The sequence below is a fragment of the Halichoeres trimaculatus genome, unplaced genomic scaffold, assembly GCF_033239565.1.
Source record: "Halichoeres trimaculatus isolate MK-OKI-2021-1 unplaced genomic scaffold, fHalTri1.1 fHalTri1_scaffold_15, whole genome shotgun sequence".
NCBI classification, from domain to species: Eukaryota; Metazoa; Chordata; class Actinopteri; order Labriformes; family Labridae; genus Halichoeres; species Halichoeres trimaculatus.
The window spans coordinates 19241442-19261439 of record NW_027437193.1 but is presented as its reverse complement, the minus strand read 5'-3'; the positions used below and the strand labels follow the sequence as shown (position 1 = coordinate 19261439).

Below are 19998 nucleotides of genomic sequence, written 5' to 3'. Positions count from 1 at the left end.
GGAGAGATTTCTCTCCAGCAGCAGGGAGAAGAATGCCAAAGTTGAAGAGCCATCACTGCTCTGTTTTTGGCTGTAAACAGCCACATAGTTCCATGCACAAGCTTCCCATCTTGGAAGAAGACAAGGAAATGTGCCAGCCACACTCAGTAAAACTGTGCATGTGTGTGCTAGTCACTTCACAGCCGACTGCTTTTCCAACTTTGGACAGTAGAACAGAGGGCTAATGAATAGACTGGTCCTGAATCCAGGCGCATTACCAACCATCCGCCAACAAACCTCAGACCCTGGAAATGTGAGTATTTTAAATGCTGTGTGCTGTGGAGCAGATGTAAGAGCTTTTCCTCAGTGTCCCCCCTGTCTCTGTGTTAGCTTCAGGATGCTAACTGTAGTTGCGGTTAGCCTGTTGTTTTAGCCTGTAATGTTACGGTAAACGAGCTTCGCTGTTTTCTAAGCATTGTGCACTCGGAGCTCGTGGCCCCGCTCTCAGTGACGCGTAAGAGTGGGGCGGTATCAGCGGTGGCTCATTTACATATGAAGGTCACGCCCACTAAATCAGACCGTTCTGAACAGAGGGGCTATGAGAGCCTGGAAACAATGCTGCTGGGCTTGATTTATTGGCTTTTTGGACCAAAACATGTTACTACCATTTCATGAAGACATCAATGATCCATGTTAAACTGCAGAAAAGGAGCAGAATATGGGACCTTTAAGCAAGTTTAACAGACTCATAACACTATTTTCTCAGTGTGTGAACATCAGATACAGAAATGTTTTGGTTGTTTAGTTGCCGTCAGAAAGCCATTTCATATTTGCACTATTTCCTCTATAGTTCACACATCTGCAGAACCAAGTAACTGGAAATCTCTCTCCTCCCCTAATAGCATGGAATTTTCTCACCGCCCTCTTTTGGTCCATTGAGTCTCACTCCCCCTGAAGGTGTCCTCAGTTAACAGCATGTTATGACCCTTATCAGAGTCACCTATTTTTACACTTTTTGAATTTTCGTCTCATGCTCCCAACCCTGAACAACTGAGCCTTGTTCTGCAGATGGAAGATAATGTGAGTGTCATGTACTTAAATAATGCAAATAAGAAGGGTTCTCTGTTGGCAAAGCACGGACTAAAAGTTTCCATCCAGTTCAAACTTACACTGGCATTAGCGCTTTGGTTGGTGTTGGTTAGATAAATTAGAGCTGGACTCATCAGTTGTGACTGATAGCCTTCCTTCCTTCCTTCCTTCCTTCCTTCCTTCCTTCCTTCCTTCCTTCCTTCCTTCCTTCCTTTTTGGTTTTATAGCCATTTTCTCAGTAAAGTCAAAGTTGACCAAGATCCTCTCTGGCTAATTCACTTGTTTCACTTTTTTCTCACACTCACCGGTCTGTGCTTTGGGATAATCTTCTTCCTCCAGAACCTTCTGAAATTTGTCTTGATGCTTCTTCTCTTGCTCCAAAATGTTTCTAAGCTCTGTAACAAAAATAAAAAAGTGAATATGTCCCCAATACCTTTATGACTTTGATACGATAACTTTATATTTCTTTTCTTTTCTCTTCTTTTCTTTTCTTTTCTTTTCTTTTCTTTTCTTTTCTTTTCTTTTCTTTTCTTTTCTTTATTCATTCATAAGTCAAGTGTAATGTGACTTTCAACTGAATAAAAGTGAATTTAGCTCCATTGAGCTGTAGGAGCCCTCACCTTTAAGTTGGGACTCAGTCGTCTTTTTTGAGTTTAACATTAAGTCTCTTAAATTATCCACCTCCAACTGCAGCGCCAAAATTTCCCTGGCTGCAAGGAAAGATAAGTGGTGTTAAACCTGTGCAACAATCTGAAAACAAAGAAAATTTTGTTGATTTGTTTACTCACTAAGTTGTGTGTTACTCTCATCTTGATTCAGCTCTGAAATCTTCTTTTTAAGGAGCTCAACCTTTTGCTTCCACTGTCTCCGATGGTCTAAAGAACAAACCAAATGAAACCTTTTTAGAATAAAAATGTTGCATCAAAGATCCAACGGTGGGTTTAACAGGATGTGACCACTTGATTCAGAGTCTCACCAGCAGCACCAGATCTGGACTGCTCCACGACAGCACTGAGGAGCTTCTGAATGTTGGCGATCTTACTGTTCACAGAAACTAGGGACAGCACTGGGTGGAGAGAAGGTTTGGGTGTCAGGAAATCTTACCTCATTCAACAACATGAACCTGAAAGCTACATAGTAAAAATGAAACTGACAGGCTGAGGCTGTATTGTTGTTTTTCTGCAGCTCACTGATCTTCTCGTCCAGTTGTGCTTGAAGAGCTGAGGATAAATAATTAAGGGAGAAAATGAATAAATCACTTGTGACGCTCAAAGAGGTAACAGCGAAACAAGTATGAGCATGACATTGGTGACCAAAAGCTATATGCAACTTGTTATGGCAAAGACAAAGATTAAGATTAAGCCCTAGAAATAAGTCATGTCTAAAATGTCACATAGTCTAACTTAATTCCATGCCTTTATTCTTTAAATTCAGATCAGAAACTTTCCGTATCTAACAGAGTGTAAACATTGAAGTGTGGTGCGTAGATTTACCCAGAATTTGTCTGTTAGGCTGAGAAGTTTTTTCACCTCTTCTTATTTCTTCCTGTTCCAAATCCCAGATTTGATTTTGCAGCAACACAATCTCAGCAACTGGAAGTAAAAAAAAAGACCCCACATTAAATCAAGTCAGATAAGAAACTGTCTATGATTCTATAACTTTTTACTCCTGAGTGTGTCATATCGAGGCAGATAACAATATAATGATACAAAAACAGAGTTGTTATGTTGGGGAAATAAAGCTGTTACGTTGCAGGCACTTTTGCACATTGATAGTGGGTCCTGATACTCATAAATGTGGAAATAAGTCATCAGCCAACCACAGCTTAAACTTGGATACAACTTCATTATTGTGCTATGATAATTTTCAATGAATTTATTCTTGTTACGGGACGATTTTATTCTCTAAATACCTAAACGTTACTTTTTCTAAGCAGAAACCCACAGTCTTAAAATATGAAGCCACAGAAGTGTTAAAAACTGCAGTTCATTGAGTGTCCACTTGAGGCTGGCTGCAGAAACACAGAAAACCACAAACGCACAAAGTGTAGCTGATCTTCACACCAAATATAAAAATGCTTTAATAGCTCATTTCTTTATCAGTACACACAATGTTGAGAGTGAATCTTTTAAGGGGCCGTTTACACGTCAACGGTTTTAGGGTGAAACGCAAAAGTTTTGTTGCGTTTCAGCCTCGCGTTTACATGGAAACAGTGTGTCAGCCAACCTAAAATGTAAACTTTTGAAAACGGCCTCCAGAGTGGGATTTTTCTGAAACGCTGCCGACACCATTGCCATGTAAACAGGAAGCTGGCGTTTTCAGTGGAAACGCTAACGTCACACTCCTAGCGCGCGTGCATACAACAGTACAACAGTACCGTTGCTACAATCATCGGAAAGCGATGACATGCTTATGACAGCGTTTTCAGTCCTTCAGTGTTTTCCTTTTCACTGCGTTTTAGTATTTTCAGATGAAACGTCGTGTAAACGGGCCTAAATCTTTTCATTGGCCATTGAAATTTCAAAATTGCAAGTTTTATATAATGACACTGTTGATGTTAGGCTAAATGCCAACATCAATCCTTCTTTACTGTATCCAAACTAAAAAAAGGGGACATTATACACAGATGGGTGATGTCACAGAAATCCATGTCTGATTCACTTGCTGATCTTTTCCAAGATGCTGCCCTGATACTCTGCTCAAGTCAGTTTTCACAAATCAAAACAGCCAAGTTTCTTCATTAAAACCTCTTCTCAGAGCTCAACATGTTTAGTAAATAAAGTGAAATAAAGTGAAATGCTCTCACTCAGCGGGCCCTCTGTGTGCTGCATGTTCATCTGTGCCACCACCCTGTGCAGTTCATCAGTTTTCACTTGCAGCTCACTTTGCAGCACTGGAAGACAAGAGTGTAAAAGCAATGAAGTGTTTTTCCTGGCAAGCAACAAAAATGCTTTCACTAAAGCTAACAAAATAATGAAAAATGTAAATAGAGATATGAAACAGATAGAAATCACTTACCTTCAGTGTCAGCGGTAGAGTTGGCGTGTTCAATTCTTTTTTGTAATGAATGCACCTCCCTGGTGAGAGCAGTGACTTTCAGAACTAAAAAAAATACAGTTTTACATGATTAAACAGAAATTTTGCAGAGCAACAAGATAGAAACTCTCGTCACTCTAAGAGTGAAGTGTGAGGAGGACATACTCAGAAAGGCATCACTGTCAAAAGTGTTGAGAAGGTTCTTCAGTTTGTTCTGTAAGTGGGTTTGATAAGCTGTCAGAGAAAAAGACTGAGTTCAACTTTGGGTTACGTGTATCAAGTATATGATCTGATCATGTGACATATGTATGAAGAGTCTAGTTTGTAATAATAAGCTCACAGTCAGTGATAGCGGAGGCTGTAGAGCTGCATGTGGCAAGCTGCAGGTTTAGGGCTCTGAGTTCCCTCCTCATCCCAAACGCCTCATTTTCTGTCAGAGAGGGCAGAAGTTAAATCAGAGAAAGACTGATAGGTTAATCAGACGGAGAGCAAAGGTCGTATAAGAGCAACCAGTGACACAGCTCAGCTTTCCCCTGACAGGATCAATACTCACCCAACTGGCTGTTGTCGTCGGTTTTCTGCTGAAGCTGTCTGTCGAGCAGTGACAGCTGCTCTTTCATATCTGACAAGACACGTGAATTAATTTAGCATGACACAGCACACAAAAAGTGTCATGATATTACATATTCTGTCCACTGTGTGTATTTTTTTTTGTAAAAATTCAAGTTTATGTTTCTGTTTTCTTTTAATTAACAAATCTGATTCCTCTCATAACTAATACACTCAGCCACCTCCTGTCAAACTGACCTTGGTACTGTGAATGGAGTTATTCCACCACTGCCAAGCTTATTACACCTGTTACAATATAACACAGACACAAAAACTTACACTTACCAGCACAAGTTGGAACAGTGGTTGTCTGAAAGGACACAAATGATGAGGAATTTGTTGAAAAAACACAAAAAGAGAAGGAAAACAAGATTATTTGATGATCTGGAAACAACAGGTAATAATACTGAGGATTAGGAAGACTGTCAGAATAAACTGATTTAGTTTTCACGGTCACTCACTGGGATCTGTGCAATGATGCTTTCAAACTCTGGATTTTCTGTAGGGTTAGGCTTATGCCGAAACAGGTTCCAAGTAGTCCTCGCTTCATGGAAGAAAGAAAGAACATTCAGCATTCACAACCTAAAAGGCTATAATGTTTTGAGTTTTGTTTGCTGCCTCCTTACCGCGCCTAGAACCGTCAGAGGCTTGAAATAGACATAAAAGGAACAAGAAGGACCAGATGAAGTTAGTTGCTGCAGCCATTTGTCTCGTCTCTAAAGTTTTTCTCTTCTTTTGAAAGTCCAAAAAGCTTGTTATATGGCACTGAGTGATCGATTTCTGGGGAATGATGGTGTTAGCCAATCAAAACGCAAGCAGAGGACCCCCCTTACCTGGAGGAATGCTTTCTACAAGTTAGCTCATCTTTTCTACTACACCAAATCAAAAAGGGGAAGGTGGTTCAAGGAAAAAAAACTAACAGATCTGGATTCGTCTTTTTTTAAACATGGAATGTTCAGTAGGGAAGTTTTTATTTGTGTAAAGCAAATATTGTCATAAGGCTGAGTGACATCAGTCAAGGTCAGATCACCAAAAAATAGTAACACATCACACCAGACAGAAAGCTGGAGATAAAACATTTGACTCATGTTACAACATTTTAAATAAAATATGGAAGCTTTAAATTTTTGACTGGAATATCAAGTTTGATCAAAAGATCAAACTAAAATATAAATCTAGATGTACAAATGTGTCATAAATGTCAACATGAGTTTTATTTTAAGTCATGCAGTGACTGGTTTAAAATCTTTGGTATGTGAAGAATGACAACTCAGAGGACAGATTATTTTTTGTTTTTATTAATCTTAAACAGAAGGCCCAAAACTCAAGCTTGCTGTCCTGCAAAAAAAAAAAAAAAAAAGCCTTTTTTTGTCAGTTTTTGGTTCTAGATTTTCAGGAAAAATCGAGCCAAAATGTAAGAACCACTTTATATTTTAAATAAAACAGTGTGCCTGAGTTTCTGGCATTATTGTCTTGACCTTTCCTGTGCATCTGTCCTTAAAGGGTGAGCAAAGCTTTCCATTCTTCTTTCTTTAATATGTCTGAGTTTATTTTATACCCTGTTTTTCTCTCTGTCATCTCTTACTTTCTTTTTCATTCCCTTAACATTGATTTTCATCTTCTTGTGGCTTTTACTGGTTTGTGTTTATAACTTCCCAAATGTTGTGCTCATTTTCAAGTGAGGCGCTTACGTAACTCTGGAAATTTTTCTGCCCTATATTGAAAAAAAAAAGATTTAATTAAATGTTTGGACAAAATCAAGGAATGTTTTGTGTTTTCCATAGAAAAAAAACACCTTTTCTGCTATGTAGAGTCAGCTTTGGCTTGGTTTGGCTTAAAGTAGATCCGAGCATGTTTCCATGTTTACAGTGGGCCTTGTCCAGTGGGTTTACTGGAAAGATGTGTTGACAGTAATCATGATGCAATGTTTAAGGTGTGGGTGTTAAGATTTTGGACTTGTTGTGTAAGAGCCTGACGGTGTCTGTGAACAAACAATCCCTGTTAGCTGGTTGTTTTGGATTCTCTTTTACCGTGACATTGACATTTTTAACTTCTTAAAAATCAGGGCCTAATCTTAGGTCATCCCAACATTCAAATATTTGAATCATTAGATAAAAATCAAGGGTTAGAGAAAAATCCAGAATACAAAGACCCTGGGGGGTCAGGACTAGATCAGACTGCGTTTCTGAACTTGGGACTTTATTCATATAACGTGAAACTGCTGAGCTACCACACTAATCAAACACAATCTATGTTGTTCATGGTAGTGTTAAACCCAACTGAACAAAAAAACTGGAAATAGCACAGAAACACCAGCCCTAGTTTTGCAAAATTGAAACGGTTACAGCAAAACTCTTGACAGCACAAACTACCAAAGTATTGAGTTTTGATATTAGCATAACTGCTTAAGAAAATTGGCTTGTATGCAAAGTCCAAGAGTCAATCTCCTAGAAACAAAAAATCTGCACATCATCAGGAAGATAGTACATCTTAGATGCTACCATTAAAATTGTCCAGAATGAAAACAATCTGATTAAAACACAAAAATATTTTCAACTGCAGAGGATCCTGGAAGCCACTAGATGGACGGTTTCAATCTTATCTAAGAGTGCTATGTGAGGGTTGGTGTAAAGGCAGGTGCCTAAGGAAAAGTGCTGTTTTTAAACTCTTTTAACAGAGACAGGGACAGGGATTATCCTACTTTTGTGCTTAAAATAAATATTTGAACAAATGAGGAGGGGGTTAGGTATACCTAATATACATCTAGAATACAAATGTGAAATAAATGTAACTTACAAGGAAAACTGCTGGCTGCTGTAATTTCAAAGTGTCCTTACTGTAAAAATAAAAACAATAAAAACAATTTATTTTGATCTTTACAGTATATCAATGTTTCACTGGCAGCAATTTCACCAGTAGGCTATCTACTGTACATTTGCGGGATCTACAGCACTGCTGAAATACAGTAACTTATAGTTATATGCGCGGTAGGAAGTATTTTACTAGCAACATTCAAGCAAATAAACTGCACAGGACCTACAATTTTCTCTATCTTTTTTCTTTTTTAAAAAAAATATTTCAAAGCAGACACTTCATCTGCAACTTGTACAAGAGTTTTGTATTAAACTTTTAACTGTCTAAGTTACTGCTACATCTTCCCTGGATTCATATATTATCAGTAATATTACTGAGGTGATCTAGCGCCATCATGTGTCTTAAATTACATATCAACACAAGCATTCACTGAAAAAATGGTATACTGTCTGACTTGGATGGATAAAACTTATTTTAATTCGATGGAGGCTCTGTAATCGCCAGATAAATTAATTACACTGTCACGAATGCCACAAACAACAAGAGTGGTAAAATATAATTATTTTTTTCACAGTCAACTAATTCAACTTACATATGAGGCGCAAAACTATGGTATCATTTCATGAGTAGAAGACGCTAAAAACGTCGCAGGATTGACAGTGTAAGTACAATTTCAGCTATTCAGGAAGAAAACTGAATGATTTGGGCGAGAATACACCTCTGATTGCTTTTTAGACTGACGAAACAGGAAGTTAGTTGAAGAGAACTCTCTCTGTGTGGACTAGAAACCTTAGTTTGTGATATTCTCGCGAGACTTTGGTTGAGGGGTTGATTTGATAGCCGTGTAACTGTAACATAGTTCACATTGTTGCAGCTTGATGAAGCACACTGTATGACTTTATGACAGCTGCACACACACAGACGTGACATTTGTACTGTGACGCTTCCTTGTAGTTCGACAAACTATTATCGGGACTTGCTGAACCAGATCCAGCGCTTTCTGAGGAATAAGGTATCGATGTTTTGTGTTACTTAACTTATTCTACAATTTTGAATGTATTCTCCTTTTTAATGTCCACCATGTGAACTAACTGCAGTTTTATGAATTACATGCATGTCTTGAATTTTTGGTATCTGCTGAATTTTAGAATCGCCATCTCCGAAAAAACCTTCCGCTTCAGCAGACTCTTGACGTTATGAAAGCTTCTTGCTATGCCTATTATCTTGTTATGAGATACATTTTAAAGTAAAGCAACAACAGTTATGTCACAAGAAAGAGTAACAAGTTTGGAGATCTTGTAAAAAAAATAGTAAAATTAACAAAAAATATTAATGAAAAACAGCGTGTTTATGTTTTAAAATATCAAGTTCGACCAGACCGTATGGAAATGAGGTTTTTTTTTTTTTTTTTGGAAGACAGATTGTTACATAAGAGCTGAAGGAAAACTGAATACTTGATGATCATTTAGCGTGTTCTTGTGCTGTTAAACTGTGGGACAACATTCTGTTAAAAACAGAAAACTTAAAAATTTAACCCCCTTTAACAAATCCTCAGTCACTGACATGTTAATGTAACTGACTTTAATCATCAGTGACACATCTCAATTGTGCAAGAGAACAGCTCCTCCAGATTTCAAGTGGACTATGGTCAGTGGGTGGGAACGCTCTTTTTTCTTTTGTGCAAGCATGTAACTGTTTCTTTTTCCCTCTGATTAAGCTGCATAAATCTCTGTTCGATTTAAATGGTGTATTTGATCCTAGAGATAAATGTTAGGGTTATTGCTTATTTTCCCTACAGAAGATGGCATTGTCTGGCTCAATCTGTGTTGTGACGGGAGCATCCAGAGGTATTGGCAGAGGGATAGCTCTCCAGCTGTCAGAGGCTGGGGCCACCGTCTACATCACAGGACGAAAGGAGAGCACCCTGAAAAAGACTGCTGCAGAGGTAAAATATCAATTTGGGTGAAGTGCTAAACCAATGGTAGAAGTCAATTTGGTGCCTCAGAGTTATGGTTCAGCCTTCCTCCAATCCATGTCAGGAGTAAGGTGACTAAAAATATGTATTTCATTTTAGTAAGCTTTGTTTTTAAAGTCAACATCTGGTGTGTTTGTTCCTGAAACAGGTGAAGGAGAGGGGTGGAAACTGTGTGCCGGTTATCTGTGACTCTACAAAAGACAAAGACATTGAAGACCTGTTTGAACAAATCAAACGTGAGCAGAATGGACGGCTGGATATCCTGGTTAACAACGCCTATGCTGGAGTGCAGGTAGGTCTACTGCACTCTAAAGAACAGATTGTACCATATAGCACATGCCTTAAATAGAACAGTTTGTGAGGAAATTGTAACATGGAGTCAGGAGTTGTTGAAATCAGTCACTGTGGTGACTTTACCATCAACTTTCAAGTTTGCAGGGCTGTTAGACTGCATGGTGATAGATGACCCCAAAGACAACAATTGGAAAAATGTGTATTGTCTAAATTTTTTTTTTCATATTTCTGTATCACAGGTTTTTTTCTCTCTTACTTTTGTAAACATCTACAAAAGAGCCCTTTTCAATCTGGCAGTTCAAATAAATTCAGTATTTGAATTAATTTTTGGTAATCAAATCCTATGTTTCTGTACTTAAAGTAGGCCCTTTGAAAGTCCCCAAAGAGTCCACTAGGGGCCCCTTTAATACTGGTTAACTTTGGGGCTTACTCAACCTGGGAATGCAAAGTCAATGAAATCAAACCACTGAGATCTGATCTTTCAGATTCTGTCATTAGTCTAAATACTGCCCCCTGTGTGACTTCTTCACCTGTGCCTTCAACGTGACCTTTCATTTTAGGAAATTTTCGACAACATGGGGAAAAAGTTCTGGGAAACAGACCCGACCATTTGGGATTCGATCAACAACACAGGCCTCAGGTATGCTCTGTGCTGAGTCATGTTAAGGAATCATTGTCAAAACTGCTGAATCATCTACTGGTGTCTGGCGGCATATATCCTGGTTTCATCTATTACTCAACTTGTTATTGTCCATTTTATTCATGAGTTAGGAATTTTCCAGGTAGTGATAGCTCTTCCACAGAACATACTAAATGACATAGGGTGTTGTTCAAGATAGTAAGACATTTGTGATGTGACTAATTTCCAGTATTATCTTTGTCAGGGGCCACTATTTCTTTTCAGTTTATGCATCCCGGTTGATGGTGGCTCAAGGTCAGGGTTTGATCGTCACCATTTCATCTTTTGGTGGGCTCCAGTACCTCTTCAATGTGCCATATGGTGTTGGCAAAGCAGCTGTAAGGTCTTGTCTTATTAAACTAATTTAAAGAATGACCAAACATGATCTCATTCAGCTCAAATGTACAAGCTGTTTATTTAGGTCACTGTGATAAAAACCAGTTTTGCTTTGTGGTTTGATTCAGTGTGACAGGTTAGCAGCAGACATGGCTGTTGAGCTGAAACGGAGAGGAGTGGCTTCTGTCAGCCTGTGGCCGGGAGCAGTACAGACAGAGTTGGTCTCTGAGTTGGTACTGGCAAAGGAATCCCCACAAGGAATTGAGTCCAAGGTAGACTACTATCTATCAGCTGTCAATAACTATGGTACCTACTTTTGTTTTTCTGTTTGACTTATTCTGTGGATTTTCTTTCCTGCAGTTTAAAAATGTGTTTGTCAATGGAGAAACCACAGAAATGAGTGGGAAGTGCATCGTCCACTTGGCTCAAGGTAAGATCTCACTGTGTATGCTAAGTCACGTGAAAACTCAAATGCTCAAGTGATCAAACTTGTACTGCAGTGTTTAAGGTTGTCAAATAACAATACATTGAAATGGGCTGTACTTTAAATTTCCCAACATATTTTTACTCAACAGTTACCATAGGACAAGGGCTAATGCAAGCTTCAGTATAATTTAGAGCTGTCAAAGTTAATGCAGAAATGTATTGTTTTCCCATCATGTAAGGATAGACATAACTACATTGTGTGAGATTAAGATGTGTAAAGGCTCAGGGTAAGTAATGGAAAATTTTACTCAGTTATATGTATTTGTTGCTCTGTATTAAATTTTGTTGTCTGTGTTTGTGATGAATGAGGTCCATAGTCAAGTGGTGAGCTGTTTGCTGTTGTTTCCGCAGACTGATATGATATGATATAACACAAGCCATTAGTTTGTCCTTGGTGTCAATCTTACTTTTACAAATTAATCACCATATTTATGGAACACTTACCAATCAGAATCAAATTTTTATTGCAGCTGGGTAATATCCCATCTTAGTTATCGACCATTAAATAACGTTACACCACACTTAAGTGCTAAATTCTAACTCTTAGCTAACAGTATCATTCTTATCTAATCAAGTGAATGCATCAACCCTGCAGTGGCTACAATAACTAGGAATGACAACCTTCACTAGTGAACTGCAAAGTCTGTATAACAGCTCTGTAAGGAAGTGGTTAAAGATAACCTTATCTGTTGTCTAACGGTCGCTACTGATAAACCAAGCATGATAAGTCGTGGAATAAAATCCGCTGTCTCTTCAAATTTCCAACTGAAACATATTCAGTTCTTCCACATTGAATATGTTTTTGTTAATTTTTTTCTCCTCAAAGATAAAAATCTGATGGAACTGACGGGGAAAGTACTCATGACCTGTGACCTTGCAAGGCGCTACGGGTTAAAAGATATTGATGGTAAGTTTAAAATACTTTAAAGGCTGTTTTGATTTAAATTTGAGAAAAACTTAGATTTGGATTATCTTTTTATTTCTAGGGCGGAGTGTTGCTGACTACACGTCTATGAAGTTCCTGGTGTCCCAGTCTCCTTATCTCTCCTGGCTGTCTGTGGTCGTGCCTTCATTCATACGTATCCCACGCTTCATGCTCACACTGGCTAATAGCCACTTCTAAACACTTCCAGCAAGTGGCAATATCTATGTTTGAAGTAAACTGATGAATACACAGCAACAGTAATAATTCACACCGAGCTTATATTTTGAAGGAGTATTTTGTCTGTAACTTTTTTGTGTATACAGTCTTACTTAAGCACTCTGTGAAGGTTCATTAATGAAGTAACACATGAAGGATGCTTCTCTGTTTTCTGCATCACATATTAACACTAACACCCGCTGTGAGTGAAGCCACACAATATGAAGATGGAATTTCACATTAATGCACCATTAATAACTACCTGAAATCACAACTATCTCAAATGTATGCATGTTTACTTTTTTTTTGCACATATACCTTATTTTTACTTTAAAAATGCTAAAACTGTTCTACTTCATATGATAAAAACAGAAATATTTGTGTTGTTTGTTGCAAAGACTAAGCATTGAAAATAGTTAAATAAAGAAATATTGACCCATGGCTTTTTACACCTCTCACTTCTTTATCAAATCCGGGCAAAAAAAATCTGTTTGATTATCAATATATAATATGAATATCAACATCGACATAAAACTACAACCACGTGATTAATGGTACCAAGATTTTCTAGATTTAGATTATGGCCCATGGTAAAAAATTACTCTCAAAACAAGCAAGATGTTTCTTTTTTTTTAAATAACTAATATGAAGTTATCACAGAATTTTAGAAAATCATTTTGATAATATTTTTTTCAGATGCACTTGATGATGTGGAAGTTATTGCAGACAGAAAAAAACTGCACCATTTTAAGAAACAATTTCATTTGCATTAATATTAAATTTAGATGACTGATATAGATGAATGATTTGCAGCTGCCTTGTTTTCCGTGATACAGAACATGAGGAAGGGATCTAATGAGCATATTGCTCACAAACAGTTTAATTGAAACAGTGATAATGGTCGTCACATATTTGTTACATATAATATCACCACAAAAAATACAAAATTATGTAATGTTTCTTTGTTGTGACAATGCTTCTTTCCAAAAAAAACTTTTACTGTTGGAAAGCCTGTTCATGTTCCTTCAAGTTACGTCACATTTGTAAGGAACATGCATCTGTGAGCTGAGCAACAAAGCTGCTCTGATTAACAGAAGCATCAGTAAAGTGGATAACCATACACAATTTGGGTGTGCAGTCAGTGCCAGAGTGACCAACTCAACCAAGTTAGCTGCCTTACAACAAATGAATGGTTGAAGAATGGGATGCCATCCTGTGGCAGTGTGTGACCAAGCTGGTGAAAAGCATGAGGAGGAGAAGCCAGGCTGTTGTGGATGCATATTGTTCTTTCACACACTAGTAAAGCTCCTGTTTGTTAAATTATCCATTGTTAAATTGCCAGTATGTCTTGTTTCTTCAGACCTTAATCATCTAATCCACCAAAAAACACAGAACAAGAGTCAATGACAGAATAAGCAGTTTGGCATTAGCAGGGACATTTGGCATTGTTTTCATGGGCACAGCATACATACTCAGCTCTGCTGTTTATCACATAAATGTAGCACTGTTTAAAAGTGAAATAAACAGGCTGTACAACGGGAAAAGATTTATTACAAAGAAGAAATAATCTACCGGACAGAAATTCTGTTACTTTTTGTGCTGAATTTAGTTTACAATTTAAAATTAAATTCTGGGCTGTAAAATGCATCTTGTTGGCACTAAGGTATGTGAATTTGACAAAAACTCACTTCATTAACAGTCTTGATGTCAGGAAATGAAATAAGCGGGCAGTCTTATAGTTTCAAAAAGATGTGACTTTGACAGGCTGAATATTACACTATCTATCTACAATCAGTTGGCTCAATGAAAACATCATTTTTTTCTCTTTACATTCAATAACTTAACTTCAAAGGTTCAAATAGTTGTTCAAAGCCTGCCTAATAATGCCAAAAAGTAATGATGGGTTAATGCTGTTTATACTTAAGTCACCTGTTAACTAAAAATATAGGATCTGTGAAGAGTTGAGTTGGTTATGAAAGAGACCAGCATATAACTGTGCTTAAATAGATAAATACTAATAAGACCATCAGTGAGATTTGATATTTATGCAGATATTTTAGTACTTTTTCACTGATGTAAGCCGTGCAAAATAATTTGCAAACCACCTTGAGAGCCAAGTTTTGAGTTTTTTTCAGCCAAGATTACAATTAGTACCTCTAACTCTGCAAGACTGATGCTGAACAGAAGTTCCTTACAGTTGCTTTACACACAATTTTGCCAAATCAGTTCAACTTCTCCAATGTTGTTTTTGCCCACTGATCTAGATGACATCTGGACTTCAACTTCACAGGGGTATGTCAGGAGTATGCTATCTTATATAAATGTCACCTCCTTGGACGACTGTTTACAGCTCAGAGGATGGACGTTCAGCGTTAGGTGATTTTCATATTGAAATGAGAAGATGGTGATTCTTGTTAGAAATTCAGTCAGATGTTTGCTGGCCCGATTTCGGGAGGTGCTGCTGGATGTTTGACGTGATAATGTTTAGCCTACTGCCACGGATTTATTATACAGGCGCCTCCTCCCTCCAATCCATGGCCAGCTCTCCCAGACTGGCACACCCACGCTGCCGTCACAGTGGGAGAGTTGGGCCTTGTGGGCTTCCTGGTCCTCAGCTCCGCCTCGCCTCGATCTGGCCGGACAGGGAAAACACTTCTCTGTTAAAGAACAAAAGCAACAACGGATGGACGAAGGGGACGAGGTAGCGGCGACACACCATCGGACCTAAATATCACGGATTGAGATATTTGTGCCGGACTTCGGCAGGACTTAGTCAGGGACCGAACTCCTACCAAAGGCGACAAACTTGGTTGCCTCTCATCTTTGTATCCCGACAAGTAATCCGTCGAGGTGCTTGATAAATAAGACAAGGGTCAAACTGGCAGACAGACGGTATTGTTTCGCTGCTCTTCCTCTAAACTTCGGCCATAAAAAGCGGAGTGGCTGAGGGGGAACCCCGACTCTCTATCGGTTACTTTCAGTTCCGACGGATTGGAGGAAAAACGGCTTATTTTTGCGATTTGGGTAAGTTTATTTTTATGTTTCAGTGAAGCGTGTCTGATGGCGAAGTGCGCCTGTGCAGAGTGAAGCCTTTTAGTTAGTACGCCATAAAGGGGGAGTCCCTGTTACTGGTTCAACTTGTACTGCTTTTCATCACAATAAGACAAAGTATAGATCCGAAAAGCTACCATAGAGTGGTAAAGTAAACCACCAGACACTAGTGGGACAGCTACATGAGCTCATACCCGTGGGTTGTTATGTGTCACGTATGACTAACGCGCTGATTTCATCACTGTTGTCCAATGTTTTTTTCATACTCTTGACCATTTCTTTCGTAGCTCAAGCGACCTAAACCTTCTGCCATGGCGTAATCCTACTAAATGCGCAACATTAACACAGCTGTCACAAAACACTTCCTCCTGAAAAACAACAACAACAACAACAGGAGAAACAGTAACTTGTATGGCACTTTAAAAAAGGAAAAACAACCAGTAGTGAAAATGGGTGATGAGAGAAAAGCGAGATAAATGGTGATAATCTTGTATTTAAAACAGACTCTATGACAAAATGACCCTATTTTGCACTTTTACTACTAACCTGACTCATCTGGTGAGATATCTGGTTGTGTGAAATTAGCACCTGTTGCTTTAAGTTAAAATTTAAATTCATAATAACATCTCAAATTACTTTCAGAGTAATGTGTATTGTCTATTGCTGTTTTATGTGTGAGCAGTGACTCGGCCTTGTCTCGGTATGACTAACAAACTTATTTTTCACTGTAGGTTTCAGTTGTGGTGTCAGCCTGTGTGAAGAAGCTACACTTCACTCTCTGGGCTGAGAACTTGGGAGAGGAACAAAGCCTGACTGGAAAAGGGTGAGAAAGTAGACTGTGATGGATTTCTCATAGATCCCCTTTACCCACACTCCCACCCTTTGCGACCGGTCCCCCCACTCACACAAAACAAAAGTCAGTCCCCACACTTGGGGGAGGGGAATTTAGTCTGGACAGGGTTTGGGCTACGGGTAGTTTCATTGGGAGTTCAGATCTACAAGTGCAAAGTAGAGGGGGAGGGTAAACAGCTGTCAGATAATTGACTTTGAGAATGAATAAGAACACAAAATTCTTGAAACATCATCGTCTGTACTCCTAACTGTACTGCCCCATAGATACCTTTGGCCCCTTATCTTTTAAGTGCAACCAGTTTCCCAGATGATACATGCATCAGTAATAACTGAAATCTTATTTTTTTTTTGTGTCTTTTCCACTTCAGTCAACCTCTTGATATTCCTGATGGCGACCTACAGTGAACATAATGGCAGAAATGGACTTCTTCTGGGCATGAAGGAGCCGTTTGAGGGGAAAGAATGTGAAGAAAAGCTTGAAGCTCAAAGCTCCCCCAAAGATTTGCACCACTCTGCCAGCTCAAATGAAAGTAACACAAGCAGTGTTGCCAGTTTCACCACCAACCACAATTCTGTTGTGTGCCTGCCTCTTGTGTCAGAAGGGCTAAAACTGGTGTGGACACAGTCGGATCAAACCCGTGAACTTGACACAGTCCCAGAGCTTGTTCAAGCTTTTAACTTATTTCCATATCCCTCATCCCAAGAAATTAACACCCTTGCCCGTGTATGTGCCTTGCCCCTGGATAAAGTTAAGGTTTGGTTCATGGTGCAAAGGATTAAGTATGGTATCAGCTGGTCCTCAGAGGAGATAGAGGAAACGCAACGAAAGCTGGCTGTGTCTGATCCTTGGAATGACTCTGAAAGAAATGAGGAAGCCAAGTTGAAGGGCAACGGCAAAAGTTGTGAGAAGCTGGTAATTGAGGATAATGAAAGTGATGATGTCGAGATTGTTACCCCCAGTTTCACTCCTCCACAAAAGAAACCAAACTCTGAGTCACCAGATTCCTATAAACCAGCCAAACCCACTGCCCCATGTTTCAGCTCCACCCTCCCGCCTCCTCAGGATTCTTATTTCTACCGCCCACCAGTGGACACACCAGCAGACACACCAGCAGACACTCCAGCAAGTACAGCTGATGAGGTTTCTCTTGATCTTTCAACATCCCAACAGCATCGCCATGGGCGCTACAAAAAGACAAAAGTTCAGCTTGCTGCCCTGCGAAAGAGCTTTCTGAGAGAGAACTGGCCTGCAGAGGCAGAGCTTAGGCGTTTGCAGGAAGAAACTGGGCTGAGCCGTAATGACATTCGTAAATGGTTCAGTGACAGCCGCTATCAGCTTAGGGTTGGCCGAGGGAGCCTGGCTGCAGCCCAAAACAACTCTCAACAGACTGCTTTTGGAAGTAAACAAGATCAGCAGAGTCAACCTCTCTCCCTTGTTACCCAGAAGATTCGTCAACTCAATGGGTTGAAGGGTCATGAAGGAGTCCGTAGCAATGGGATCAGAAATTCATATTTCTTCCAGACCTTTTTGTCAAACAGCCTGGAAGCTTTTGGAGAGAGGGTCCTCGATGCAGATAGCTATGTTATAATGGAGGAGCTTTCTGGTGATGGGGACAGTAAAGACAGTAAAGAGGAGGAAAAAAGCGAAGAAGAACCTTTACAACTGATCAAGATCTGCAAGATTGAGCCAGATGTTCCTGAGGAACAATTAGAAGTATTGAAATCCTCTCCCTGCTCCACCCCCTCTGGCAGCCCACCACTCACTGCATCACCCAATAAATCTGTTTCAAAGAACCTCAGCACATCAAAGAAGTCAGCCCACTCAGCCAAAGCCAGTCCCTCACAAACCCCTGTTCGTGCAACAGGGGCCTCATCATCTGCATCCTCATCTCCTGCCCTTACTTCTGCTGGGAGACCAAGGAAAACCAAGGAGCAGTTGGATATATTAAAGCAGTACTTCTTACGCTGCCAGTGGCCCAAGAGTGAAGACTACACTGAGCTTGTAAAGCTTACAGGTTTACCACGTGCAGACGTTATTCAGTGGTTTGGGGACACCCGGTATGCCGTTAAAAATGGCCAACTTCGCTGGGTTAAGGAGGTCCGTGACCAGTTCTTGGCTGAACTTGCAGCTCAGCAAAGCAGCAGCAGTTCCACCAATGGATGCAACTCTGGGACCTCTACTCGGGCAGCGGGCAGCCGCAAGCGAAAATCTCAAGCAAATGGGACAAGCACGGATTCCCCTGATACCCAGCCATTGGTCACTTATTACCTTTCAGTTGGCCCACTGCATGAAAAAGACCTTGACACACTATGCAAGAAATCAAGAATGAGCTACCAGCAAGTGCGAGACTGGTTTGCAGCGCAGGATGTTACAGAGACTGAACAAGAACCTGCTTTGACTGATGAACACACTGGAGCCAGACTTGAAAACATTTAATAAAGTTGGTAGAACTGTCATAGAACATATTTTGCACCCAGCATAGTTACTAGTTTGGTTTAAATTGCTTTAAATTAAGCAGGTTTATAACGTTGAGTCTTCCCAGTACAAACCCAGAGGGAGGTTTGTGCTTTGTTTTTTTATAAATGCTGCATTTTCTGCTAATGGTAATATATTTGGACTTGAATTATAATTGTGCTGCCTGTGTTGCTGTAAATAGGACAGTAACTTGTACACTGGTTAGCTATATTTTTGAGCTCATTATTTTTGTCTAGATATTACAGTATTTTTAGTATGTCATTGTAGCAGTATAATTTAAAGTTCAAAGTGGTTGTACTTTTGGTACCTGACCATAGCAGATACAGTGTGTGACTGCTTCAGAGAAACGCCTGTGTTGATTAATCTGTTGACTGATCACTGTGTCATCATTCCTTACAGCCAATTATTCCTTATCACGAAAAGCACACTGGAGATGTACACTTTAAATTGACATCTTGCACTTGGTTTTCAAGCCTGCTGCCATTACTGTCATTAAACCCAGTTCTTTCACAATAGAGAAATATACTCACGTACTGTCCTTTTTTAATCTTTTGAAATTGAAACCTATCAATTCATCTTAACAGTTTGACACATCAGCCTCTGTTGACAGCATACCTATTTAAGAACCTTTTTTAAATAGTCTTTAAGACACTGATGTTTTCTAATAAAATGTGTTTATCATTTGCATATAATATTCAAATAGTAAATCACTTCGAGATTCTACTGGTGGAAAAACTGCAAAGCTCAGTTACCGAATCAGTCAGTATTTTTAAAAATACATCTCTGATGTGGCATGAGGTGTAAGGTGTTAGTTGGTTGATGTAACGTAAATGAAAGTACTCCAATCCCACAAGAAATGAGATCCAAAGGGGAATGTCACAAATCACTCATATGGTATCACAAACTTTATTCTGTCATTGACCTACAATAGGTGAAGTGAGTTTTAAATACATGAACAGTTGAGTTTTGTTTATGCTCTTTAAAAAGAAAATGACCTAAATGTTGAGGAAATAGTGTGTAGCACTGTAAGAATGTTTTATCTCTCCCCTTGCCTTTGTTATGATAATGAAAAAATATGATGTTGCAGAGAAACTTCCAAATCCTTTAGTGTTTTTTATGTGTGTTTCTTCATTTCATTTTTTCTGGTACTTTTTGCACAGTTGTGTCACTGGAAATCAGTA

At 39.2% G+C, this 19998-nt stretch overlaps 2 protein-coding genes across 2 annotated transcripts; both read left to right on the top strand.

Moving 5' to 3' along the window:
- The first annotated feature begins 8328 nt into the window (after positions 1-8328).
- Positions 8329-12879, top strand: dhrs1 (dehydrogenase/reductase (SDR family) member 1). The gene is made up of 9 exons (XM_074688918.1): positions 8329-8539; positions 9326-9472; positions 9651-9794; positions 10357-10436; positions 10681-10813; positions 10940-11083; positions 11172-11241; positions 12124-12204; positions 12284-12879. Exons 2-9 carry the CDS (start codon positions 9329-9331, stop codon positions 12418-12420), a joined length of 933 nt encoding a protein of 310 aa, XP_074545019.1. The 5' UTR covers positions 8329-8539; positions 9326-9328; the 3' UTR covers positions 12421-12879.
- A 2109-nt stretch (positions 12880-14988) lies between these two features.
- homeza (homeobox and leucine zipper encoding a) lies at positions 14989-19843 on the top strand. The gene is made up of 3 exons (XM_074689463.1): positions 14989-15462; positions 16221-16312; positions 16710-19843. Exon 3 carries the CDS (start codon positions 16730-16732, stop codon positions 18776-18778), a length of 2049 nt encoding a protein of 682 aa, XP_074545564.1. The 5' UTR covers positions 14989-15462; positions 16221-16312; positions 16710-16729; the 3' UTR covers positions 18779-19843.
- Positions 19844-19998: the final 155 nt, after the last annotated feature.